The 11,386-nt window shown below is 42.4% G+C and overlaps 2 protein-coding genes across 2 annotated transcripts; both read left to right on the forward strand.

Moving 5' to 3' along the window:
- The first annotated feature begins 638 nt into the window (after positions 1-638).
- Positions 639-8,126, forward strand: LOC119005100 (inositol-3-phosphate synthase 1-A-like). The gene is made up of 11 exons (XM_037072590.1): positions 639-859; positions 1,178-1,302; positions 1,391-1,552; positions 3,158-3,287; positions 3,592-3,785; positions 4,160-4,309; positions 4,902-5,117; positions 5,560-5,724; positions 5,804-5,917; positions 6,631-6,848; positions 7,116-8,126. The coding sequence occupies exons 2-11, from the start codon at positions 1,189-1,191 to the stop codon at positions 7,309-7,311; spliced, it is 1,659 nt and encodes a 552-aa protein (XP_036928485.1). The 5' UTR covers positions 639-859; positions 1,178-1,188; the 3' UTR covers positions 7,312-8,126.
- Positions 8,127-9,156: 1,030 nt separating this feature from the next.
- On the forward strand, positions 9,157-11,261 carry tpgs1 (tubulin polyglutamylase complex subunit 1). The gene is made up of 2 exons (XM_037071606.1): positions 9,157-9,532; positions 10,198-11,261. Exons 1-2 carry the CDS (start codon positions 9,195-9,197, stop codon positions 10,841-10,843), a joined length of 984 nt encoding a protein of 327 aa, XP_036927501.1. The 5' UTR covers positions 9,157-9,194; the 3' UTR covers positions 10,844-11,261.
- Positions 11,262-11,386: the final 125 nt, after the last annotated feature.

An 11,386-nucleotide genomic window follows, 5' to 3' on the forward strand; every position in this document is an offset into this window, starting at 1 on the left:
GTTTGGCTGTCACTGATTGCTTTGTCAGCGTGTTGAGGATTATTGCCATGATGCTTAAAATCTGTGCGGACTGAAAACAGAGCCTCGAACACTGTACTTGCACAGTCATCTCAAGGCGAAGCAAACTCATTATGATGGTTGCACAAATGTCTTTCATTCAGCATTACAATCATTTATTCTTTATTGCCAGCAGACATCCTATGTGATTCTGCAGAGACAAGAAACAGCAAGAGCTCTCTGTCACATTACTATTGTGATTACAGGCACATTTTATATTCACAAATGGAGATTGTTTTAAAAGTGTTGTGGCATGCAAGAAGGATGTTTAAATCTTATTTGAAATCTTTGGCAGTCTGAATTTCTTGAATTATATATTGATTAAACAACGAAATTTAAGCTTAGATTTATACTATAGTTAGTTATGTTGCTTGGAAATACTATATCATAACAATAATAACGATACTTGTATCATATTTGAAGGCTGAAGAAAGATTAAAAACAGAATAATAATAGGAATTCTCTAGAATGAAGCATCTTGACGCAACCTCACCACGAGCGCAGCCATTGGTCGCTGCTGCCACGCGGTCCACTAACCTCTCCATCCTCGCGGTTATGTAACAGAGATGGAGCGCTGTGATTGGCTCGCGAACTGGCTACGTCGAGGATAGATGGGAGTTCAGTCAGTAAGACGGAGGAGCTGTGGACACCAGGCGATACCGGCACATGTAAACGGAAAGGTCTGGAAATCTGCTCTTACGCAACCGAAGAAAAATACAAGACCACCGCGGGCTCAGCCTCAGATTCATTTAAGCGTCAAGGCAGCTGAAAGACACCTTTTTCCTCCTGAATAGAGAAGAAGGTGAGGCTGTTTCCGGGTTTCATTTGTGTTTAATTTCCGCGCGCCATTCATTTACCAGCACATGTATCCCTCCGTCTTTTAATCGACGTAGATATCTCAAGATGGTCTGACGGGAATAATTTAACAGTTCGGGAGATTTAAAGGGTAACTTTAGGTATTTCTTGCTATCACAACAGGGCATGCCGGTAGCTTGAGCTAGTAGTGACGTGTTGAGGAAATGGAGCATCACCCATAATGCTCTTTCCACACAGACACACACACATGCAAAGGGAGAAGTTGGATAAACCCTTCTCTGTCTCTCTCTCTCTATCTTTGCAGACTCTGCAGCCATGTCTGTGAACATCCATGTCAACAGCCCCAATGTGAGGTACACAGACACACACATCACTGCCCAGTACTCCTACCAGACCACATCAGTGCACAGAGAGGGGAACAACATCACGGTAAGAGGACTTTACATACACTTTAATGTGTGCTCAAGCATCTGTATGTGTCTCCTGTGGAGTAATCTTTGCTCCTTGTTGGACACAGTTGAACCCACACAGCACCGAGATGACATTCCGGACTGAGAGGACGGTGCCCCGGCTGGGCGTGATGCTGGTGGGCTGGGGAGGCAACAACGGAACCACAGTGACAGCAGCTGTGCTGGCCAACAAGATGGGTCTGACCTGGAGGACCAAGACTGGACTAAAGGTGAGGGGAGTGATCTTTGCTGTTCTCGAGATTAGAGCTCGATGTACACAAACGATTGGCTGATGTTATTGGCCGATATTGACCCAACACAGATATATCAGTATAGATTTATTTGAAGATTATAAAGATGGAGTAGATACTTGGGTGATTTTAAAACAATACACAATTATTCTCAGGTTCTCAGGTATCTGTACTTTACATTAGTATGTATTTGTCTGGCAACTTTTTACCTTGACCACATTTACTGCACAACATTTTAACACAAATATCTGAAATAGTCCCGGGCTGATATAAGATATAATGGAGTATCGCAAAATTTGCCGTGTTGTGCAATAATATAGACAATATTGAATACTGAACACCTGAGAGGAACCGCTCAGACTGTATTCAAACATTACACTTTGATTATAAAAGTGTAATTTCTCATGCGGCAGGCCTGTTAAAGTTTAGAGGGAAGACAACCAGTCAGACTGGTTCCAACTATTATTTGAGACTACTCCGTCATGTTCTAATTTGTTGTATGTGTTGTGGCAAAGGGAGGAGTCAATAAGTGAATCACACAACACCCTCTCAACAGACTTGTTAGCTTAGTTTAAAAGTATTTGAGGGGAGTTATCGATGATTGTTATTCTGCGTCATTGCACGCCGCCTTCACAACATCACAAGACTGATTTCAACCTACTGGTGCACATCATGCAAGGCAGATGTGAGAAGAAATGATGTAAAAGACTTAACGATATGGACACAAACAAACAAACAAACAGCAAGACTGGAGTGGGGAGATAAGGTGTGTTAGTGTCTCATATCTGCAGAGAGCCTGCAGCTCTCTGCCTGGATGTTCCTATTTACTCAGTGTGTTGCTGCTTTCCCAAACCTGAAATATCAATATTTGACCTCCTGGGAATGAGACTCAAAAAATCAACTGTCTTTCTGGTGCATTTACAAACAGCTCGGACAAATTTTACTGCTTCTAAGTACGTTTAAGTTTGACAGTCTTTGGATTATATTCTTATGATTAGACAGTAGACATGTCCCTCAGGAGGATTCTTTCTTACTTTAACTTGAGTTAAGGAGTTGAATCAGTACTTCAACTTGTACACAAATATATACTTCAAACTATATATTCTGAATGTCTTTATAACTGCACTATAATAGGATATAAGTGCCTCGAGGGACTAATAAAGAACCTTCTTGCCCTATTTCATAAAGATAGCCTACTGTGTGTCGCATGATGCTTTGGTAGAGTCTCATTATAAGCTGGTTATGCTGACATGTTCAGTAGAGTGTTAAGAGCTTTTAACCGACTCTGGTCTCGGGGATTTCCCCTTATATGGGCGTACATTCTGACCGCTGCGAGCTGGTCCCTGTGATTTCCATTTTGACCATCTTTCACATGATTTTAATACTCTTGCAATAAATCTTAACGGATGAGTTCACCCAAAAATGGAAATTCTGTCATTAACCTCAGAGTGCTGCTGGTGCGGATACCTTGTCACTCACACTAGTCTAATCTCCTCACTGGCCTCTCCTGGACACTCATGGATAGGGAATGAAATCATAGTGTTAATCTCTCTTTTCCCTTGTTTCTCTCCCACACTCCCACAGAAAGCGAACTACTTCGGCTCCCTCCTGCAGGCGTCTACAGTTTGTCTGGGGTCAGGGCTCGAGGGCGATGTCAACGTGCCCTTCCGTGACCTCCTTCCCATGGTGCACCCTAATGATATCATCTTCGACGGTACGGATGATCGCAGATAGTCAAGGACTAACCTCTGACTCAGAAAAGCAGAAATGTGTGCATGTGAGAGTGCGAGTGAGGTAACGGCAGGGAAATCTGACCTCAGGGCAGCTTCATGGGGCACATGGAGGGGTGGAAATAGTCAGAGATGTGCTCTTACAGCCTTCATTGTTACATCATAAGAGAAGAGTTCAAAGGCAAACTATTTATGGAGCTGCTACAGCCTCTGCTATTTTTAGATATAGAAAATGAGAGGTAACTAGGGAATCCAGAACGTTGTTTGAAGTGTGCTTGTGTTTTTCAGGCTGGGATATCTCCGCAATGGATCTTGGCAGAGCAATGGAGAGAGCTCAGGTGCTCGACTGGTCATTACAAGAGCAGCTGCGACCGCACATGAGCCGCATGAAACCCAGACCTTCCATTTACATCCCAGAATTCATTGCTGCGAACCAAGAGAGTCGGGCTGACAACGTTCTCACTGGGAGCATGGCAGAGCAGGTAATGATTGTTAATCTGGCCCAAAATTAATTTCATGATCGATTTATTTGCAGTCATGATCTACAGTTCAACTCCTAATTTTGAATTTATTTAGCTCCATCTCACTACTGGTATGTTCACGTAGCGTAAATCTGCAAGCCAATGATGTCATGAAGTTTGGTAATCAAGAACAGGGAACATAAAACACTGCACCCTCTTTGATTCGCCTGAAAAGTGAATTGTAGAAGGCTTCAAGATCGATCACTAAAGATTTTTAGACATTTTATTGCAGAATTCTTTCACATTATATCTTAACGTCTCTTCTCCATCCATGTATTCCACTAAAATTGTGTTGTTTCATATGCAGTTTTTTAATCTGACTGAATGTTTTCCAGGTGGAGCAGATCAGAGCCGACATACGGGACTTCCGTCAGTCGAGCGGTGTGGACAAAGTCATCGTTCTGTGGACCGCCAATACTGAGCGCTTCTGTGATATCGTACCAGGGGTCAACGACACTGCCAAGAATCTGCTAGCTGCAATCCAGGTGAGAGTTTCAAGACTTCAGGTTTTATAAAAAACCTACTCTAAAGTGCACAAAACCTTCAGTAGAGATCCAGTATGAAAGGCATTAGCAGTCATGGAAACCAACCTAAATTGTGTCGGTGGCCGGTGGTCATGAATCACCCAATCGACTTTAATTTCCTCCTAATGCCGAGGACCAAACAGTAATCCTCCATCACATTTAGTGATTAATAAAGCTTAGAGGATGAAAAGATTAGTTCTCCCAACACTTCACTGTGGATTTGTGGATGAAATGCAATAATGAGCAGCCATTCCTTTTTTATATCAGATCAGGGGAAGAAAATTATGATCTGCTCCTCATGAGTGAGTTTTTATTTTATCTCCTGTCTTCAGCATGCTTGTACTGCTGTCAGCAGAGATAATAGTCTATTTCACAGACTCATGATCTTCAGCAAATAGCTCAATTTCAGATAGACATGAAGTCGACAAGAGTTGTGCTACAGAGATGATGTGAGGAGAGTCTCAGGGGGAATTGCAGCCTTGTGAGTCAAGCCTTCTTCCTGAGTTTAATGTTATGATACACTCAGTAACTGTGATTATCTCCTTTCCATTAGGCAGGAGCAGAGGTTTCTCCCTCCACTCTGTTTGCAGTGGCAAGTATACTGGAGGGCTGTGCCTACATCAACGGCTCCCCGCAGAACACTTTTGTACCAGGCGCCGTAGAGCTGGCCGTGCAGAAAGGGGTGTTCATCGGAGGAGATGACTTCAAATCGGGTCAGACCAAGATCAAGTCTGTGCTGGTGGACTTTCTTGTCAGCGCAGGTATCAAGGTGAGAAAAGGGTTGGAAGGATAGAAGAAGAAGAAGACTGACTCAAGACTGACTTTCATAATTGTTGCACTGGTGTGTGAATAATACCTTTTAAATTACATTTGTTTACTCAGAAAATTATAAAAGAAGCTCATCATAATTTCCCAGAGCCCAAAGTGAAATAACTTTTGTAGAAAAGCAGCTGTTTGTGTTGCCTTCATGCAAAATATCCTACCTGCATCTTTGCCATGCAGAAGAATGCAAAGTGTTACCCAAATAAAAATATTGCTGTAAAGAGAATGCATGACATGACAGGTGTATTTTTTTCTATCCTCACACAAGATAAATTGTCACATCTCACTGCCCTGATCTACAACACAGCGCAACACGACAGCTATAAACTTACAGAGCCATGTCTTCCCTGAACAAAGAGATTTTAATAAGCTCCTCTCCCCCTCGACAGCCCACCTCCATCGTCAGCTACAATCACCTTGGCAACAACGACGGGAAGAACCTGTCAGCTCCTCAGCAGTTCCGCTCCAAAGAGATTTCCAAGAGCAACGTGGTGGATGACATGGTCCAGTCAAACCCCATATTGTACCAGCCGGGAGAGAAACCAGACCACTGTGTGAGTGACACAGAAAGATAATGAGCCCCCGAAAATGAAATCGATGTGACTTATTAACTGTCCCTGTGTGTCATTTCAGGTGGTGATTAAGTATGTCCCCTATGTCGGAGACAGCAAGCGTGCCATGGATGAATACACGTCTGAAATAATGATGGGAGGCACCAACACTATCGCACTGCACAACACTTGTGAGGTCAGTGTTTCTGCAACACTTGAAACTAAAAAAAGGCAACTTTGGCAAGTTAGAACAATCTCCAATGTGAGCTTTTTCTAATTGCTAATTGCTTTCTAAACACAACGTTCAGAGCTACTCTATATCTGAGTGTAGCCGTGGAGGACGAGACTCGGGAGTGCGGCAGCTTACTGTTAATCCCTCTTAACAAGTCTTGGAGCTAATTTAAAGAGACATCTTCAGCTCATTGACACAGTAATTTTATGTCTCGCTGAAATAGCTGCTTTAGCCCGACCACCACCGTTCCTAGGCACAAATTTGTGTCTATTCTTTTAATGATTATACACTTAATCTTTATGTCAAACTACATTAATTAAGATAATGACTCCAGCATAAATGTTTAAAGATGTGGTAATGTATCACAGTTTTATTCATGACATTCCTTCCTCACACTTGGATGTATCTTATGTATCTTAAGTTGTAGGAACAGGTGAACAAATAAAACACAGTTACCTTTTTAGGGACATTATGGATTACTCTGGGGTTGGACATTGACAATGTTCAAGTCATTTTTAGACATTAACACAGAAATGTTATGTGAAATGTCACATATTATGATCTTTAAAGCCCTTATTTTTGGGAGGGAGAGACTGCTAAAGGCTGGTTCAACTCCTACATACCTCTCCTCTCTGTTACACCACTATGCTCACCTCATCTTTCTGTCTTTTCAACAGGACTCTCTACTAGCCTCTCCGATCATCCTGGACCTGGTGATCCTGACAGAGCTCTGCCAGCGCGTGACAGTCCGGCCTCAGGGGGAGCAGGACTTCCAGTCTTTCCACAGTGTCTTGGCACTGCTCTCTTTCCTCTGCAAGGCCCCTCTGGTCCCATCAGGGACCCCGATCGTGAATGCCTTTTTCCGCCAGAGGGCTTGCATAGAAAATATATTGAGGTATGGATAAGCCTGCAGTTTCTTAACCTTAACAGTGCTTACTCATGCACAGGACAAGATGATCTCCAAAGGCCCGTCCAGCAGATTATTTGAAGGGTTAAAGGGCCTTTCTGGGTCACTTTCTCTGGCAGTTTTGAGAGGAAGTCTCTGTATGTTCAGCTCTCCCTACTTTTGCAGCTTAGTATGAGTCTATTTATGGTTTTAGGCTTCAAGATGTTAAATTCTTGTTTCAATGCTAACAGCAGTCTCATTCCTTGTCTTTTTCAGAGCGTGTCTCGGGCTGCCTCCTCAGAACCACATGTTGCTGGAGCACAAGCTGGAGAGAAACTTCCTGCCTCCACACACGGCCTACACCAACGGCAACGTGGTCGCTTTGAAAAAAATTGCCCATACCAACGGGAACCACATACCTCTAACAAACGGCTTCTCTGCACATGTCGACAGTGCGGCACATGCGATATGATTCCAAATACAACACGATAGCCCAAGATAGAACTGAAAGAAACACGGTTGTACACTTTGAAACTTTCCATAACAAGACCAAGGGCCCTCATTGATCAAGCAATCAATTTGAAACAAACATTTAGTCAACACTAGTTTGTAGACTCAACTTGATTTTTTGGGAGAAAATTTTAAAATCAGAAGTATTTACTGAGTCTATTAACGAATGGTCTGGTGCTGAAACATTTGCATATCATACATGCAGTTATGTCCAGTAGAGCTACTGAGCTTTATAAAAGGCCCCTCGACTGCAATAATCTGAGTCTCCACACAGCATCACATTGTTGAAGGCAGGCAGCTTTGTTGAAATATGTTTTACAGAGTTTTTGAAACCAGAATGAGTCATGTATTGAACATTTTGATAGGTAAATACAGCGTTTTTTTCCTTCATGTTGCTTGTATCTTTATCTCCTTGATTAAGTAGTTTTCTGTGTGTTATGCAAACGTAAAATACAGTTAGAAGTAGGTCAAGAAAAGATATTAAGCAAGAAAATGTGACATCCATCTTGCTTCCTATGAAATTGAAATTAATACTACTGTATTTGTTGTTTGAATATACTGTACTGCTTAATGAGTGAGTGGCAGCTTCTAAACTTACTGTAACTTTTGTTGTTGTATTTCACTGCCTTTCTGTAATCGTTCAAAAGTTTATGTGTGAAGCTTTCTGACAGAAAATATGGATACAGTTACTACTATTTTATTAAAATTTAACATGGGCTATTTATATACTGTAAACGTTAAAATATTGTTTGTAACTAAACATACCTGAGGAGTAAATCATCGTGTGTGTCTTTTTAAATTCACCTGTCTTTGTATTTACACGTTTCCAGTTTGAAAATATGCTTTAGTTGTGTGGATTAAACATTGATGCAAAAGCAAATATGTAATACACCATATAACAAACATGGTAGTGAGGTACACATTATGATAAAATCAGTATCATTGAATTAATTGCCAATATAGTCAAATTAGTCTCTCCTTTGTGTGCAGATATTACACCTCAGTATTTTATGACACAAATTCCTGAATGTCTGGTCATTTGATTTTGTTTGTCTGTTCTTTGATAGTTCCTGATCAACATTTTAAAAATAAAGTGTTATAAAAAATACTTGAGTTTAAGTCTCAAAGTATTTGAACTAAAGTATCAAAAGTAAAAGTAAATTATACATATATTTACTGTATACTATGGGTGGATCGACAGTATTTTTTTGAATGGCCAATAAAATTAAATAATTTCAAAATATGCTGATGCAGCATGTTATCTGCAAAGTAACGTGTAACAAAAGTTATTAAATAAATGTATTGGAGTAAGAAGTACAGTATTGGCCTCCAAACTGTAGTGTATAGTAGAAGTGTACGTAACACATGCTGTACTTAAATGATACAACTACCTCAAACGTGTATTTAAGTAGGCCTACAATATTTGAGTGAATGGACTTAGACCGGATTCTGTCGAGGCAAAGATCTTGTGTGTTTAGACAATATTGGCTGGGTTACACTTATAATAGCCATTATCAATAAATGGTAAATTTATAGTTGATTAAACTTTAGTTTATAGTTATTGGACTGTTCACAAAAACAACACAAAGCTTTATAAACCATTTATGAAGCAGCTGTAAAGGCTTATAAACACACAAATACTGTGTACAGTATTTAATAACATTAATATTATGAATGTCAGCTGCAACTTAAATAAATATAAATGCTTATCAATTAATTAATGAATTATTTAATATTTAATTTACATCGTTTTTATAATTGAATATAGATAAATAAATACAAAAAACTTCCTGTCTACAGACCAGCGTTACGTCACTTCCGCTAACGTTACGTCATCGCTCAGCAATGGCGGACAAGGAGAAGCGCCGGTCCGGGACAACTCCTCCAGGGATGCCCGAGGGCAAAGCCACCAAGTCGGACAGCGACAGGGAGTTTCTGTCGCAGGCCGGGGTGGGAGAGCTGCTCCGCGGGGCCATCCTGAAGATGGTCGAGGCCCGGTCCGACGACCCCATCGGCTTCCTGGCCGACCACTTCTGCCACCTCGCCTCCGTGACAGAGAGCGGCACAGCTGGAGGCGGCGACGGCGTCCAGCTGAGCAACGGGACGATGAACGCAGGAGCGCAGGAGCAGCAGCATCTCAACCGGGCGCTGTGGCACCTGCGGCTGGCGCACCACTCCCAGAGGTCCGGGCAAAATATCAGTGTTTTATAATGAAGCGAGGAAATTAGGTCCACCAAAGCCTTTTTTTTTTAAGGACTACATATCAGACAGTGGCAGTAGAATTAATGCCTCAGATATTCTGTAATTAAAGGGTCAGTTCATCATATTTTACTAATTACCTTTAGAGGCATGTAGGCACGAAAGTGATTAATTTTAAAGGGTAAATTCGTGCAAAAATGAAATTCAGTCATATACTTGCTTGCTGATTTGTTCATTGATAAATGCAACTCTACGGTAACTTTCTTCTTCTCCTCCCTCTAAGAACAGTGTCCCTGTGATTCAGACATCCATATTTGATCAAACTAAACAAGTGAAAGATAGAAAATGATGATGAAATGTGCATTCCAGGCCTGCCTCTGTTAAAAACAATAGTTCTGCTGGGATTGAAAGTGAATCATGATATTCTGCTGGTTTGCAGACTTCGTTGAAAAAACTGCCCTGTCATCCTCCCCCTGATTATTGATCATTGACCTCCTGCCAGTAGTACAGTGAAGTCTGCTATCGTTCTAACCCTGAATCAGATATTAAAGTTGTGAGGGGAAAAATATAATAACAAATGAAAGCCTTTCCTTCAAACTGCGAGACACAAACCAATGATTTGCTTCGTTCTCTCCTGTTTTAAACCCAGATCTGCCTTCAGCAACAACGTCCGTGTGGCCTACGACCTTTTGAACCTCACTGGGCCCCGTACATGCACAGTTGAGGTCCCTGAAGGCCTCGATGGCTCCTGCGCCGACAGCCCGACAGGAGGAGGAGTGAGAGGAGGCCTCTACACACAGACTCTGCAGTGCCTGTGCAGCGAGGGTGGGGTCCCTGCCTCCACCTCGGCCCCGCTGCTCCGACGCCTCCATTGCCAGGACCACGAGGCCGTCCCTCACGACGTCTTCCGCCACGGCGTGCTTACGTGCGCAGTTTTCTCGGACTACATCCGGCAGGCTCAGAGGCTTTACGCTGAGGTGTGCTGTCCGGACGAGGGGCCGGCCTCGCAGGCGCTGTGCCTGGCCGTGCTGGGGACCTTAAAGGAAGCCCTGGAGACTTCTCAAGGCTGCGATGCAAACTGCTGTGCAAATGTTAATACGAAATCCACTTCCTGTCTGGAGGCCAACATGAAGGCCATACGATACCTGGAGGCCAGTGCCACGATCTCGCCATACAAGCTGGCTCAGGCCATAGCCGGAGCACAGACATGTGGGCCGGGCGGCGACATGGACGCTAAGGAGTTTGAGAACGCAGCGGCAGAGCTCTTCATCACGCGGGTGAAAGTTGTGTCCTAGGGCTCCTGTGTGTTTTCTCATAATTTATGAATGTGCAGCAATCTAGAGTCTACTGTAGAGGAAACGACGGCCCTCTGTGTACCTCCTCTGACCTCTCATCTACTCCTGAGTAGGAAAACAAGAAATAATAAGGCTAAACACTCACAGATACACTAAACCCAATAACTCCATCATTTGGAAGATCAACACTAACTGTTAAACGTGTTTATTGTCTGTTGTTCAACTTCTCAAAGTGGATCGGATGTTACTAATCAAGCAGCTGCTGTGTTGAGTGAAGTACAGTCATCCTACGCCTGTTTATCCATTATTTTTTAACCATTGCCAAGAAATGAAATGTTCATCACTCTGTACTGATCTACATCTAGTTCAAATCCACCGAACCAACCCTGTAATAAATTCTCTTTTGTTTAACTCATCATGTTCATGTTTTCTTGAGAGAGATGTTGATTAAACTCCATGTCGTCTGGGAGGTTCTAGTTTGTGATGCTGTCGAATCATATTGCATTTATATTTAGTAATGTCAGACCTGAATCGGAGGCTGAC

The sequence above is a fragment of the Acanthopagrus latus genome, chromosome 16, assembly GCF_904848185.1.
Source record: "Acanthopagrus latus isolate v.2019 chromosome 16, fAcaLat1.1, whole genome shotgun sequence".
Lineage (NCBI taxonomy): Eukaryota > Metazoa > Chordata > Actinopteri > Spariformes > Sparidae > Acanthopagrus > Acanthopagrus latus.

What these genes read in the sequence shown, in the direction of transcription:
- LOC119005100 (XM_037072590.1), top strand. Translation starts at nt 1,189, where the DNA reads ATGTCTGTGAACATCCATGTCAACAGCCCCAATGTGAGGTACACAGAC. An exon ending in CTGGGAGCATGGCAGAGCAG is followed by an intron (nt 3,786 to 4,159) that starts GTAATGATTGTT and finishes AATGTTTTCCAG; the next exon opens with GTGGAGCAGATCAGAGCCGA. An exon ending in TTGTCAGCGCAGGTATCAAG is followed by an intron (nt 5,118 to 5,559) that starts GTGAGAAAAGGG and finishes CCCCCTCGACAG; the next exon opens with CCCACCTCCATCGTCAGCTA.
- tpgs1 (XM_037071606.1), top strand. Translation starts at nt 9,195, where the DNA reads ATGGCGGACAAGGAGAAGCGCCGGTCCGGGACAACTCCTCCAGGGATG. An exon ending in CTGGCGCACCACTCCCAGAG is followed by an intron (nt 9,533 to 10,197) that starts GTCCGGGCAAAA and finishes TTTTAAACCCAG; the next exon opens with ATCTGCCTTCAGCAACAACG.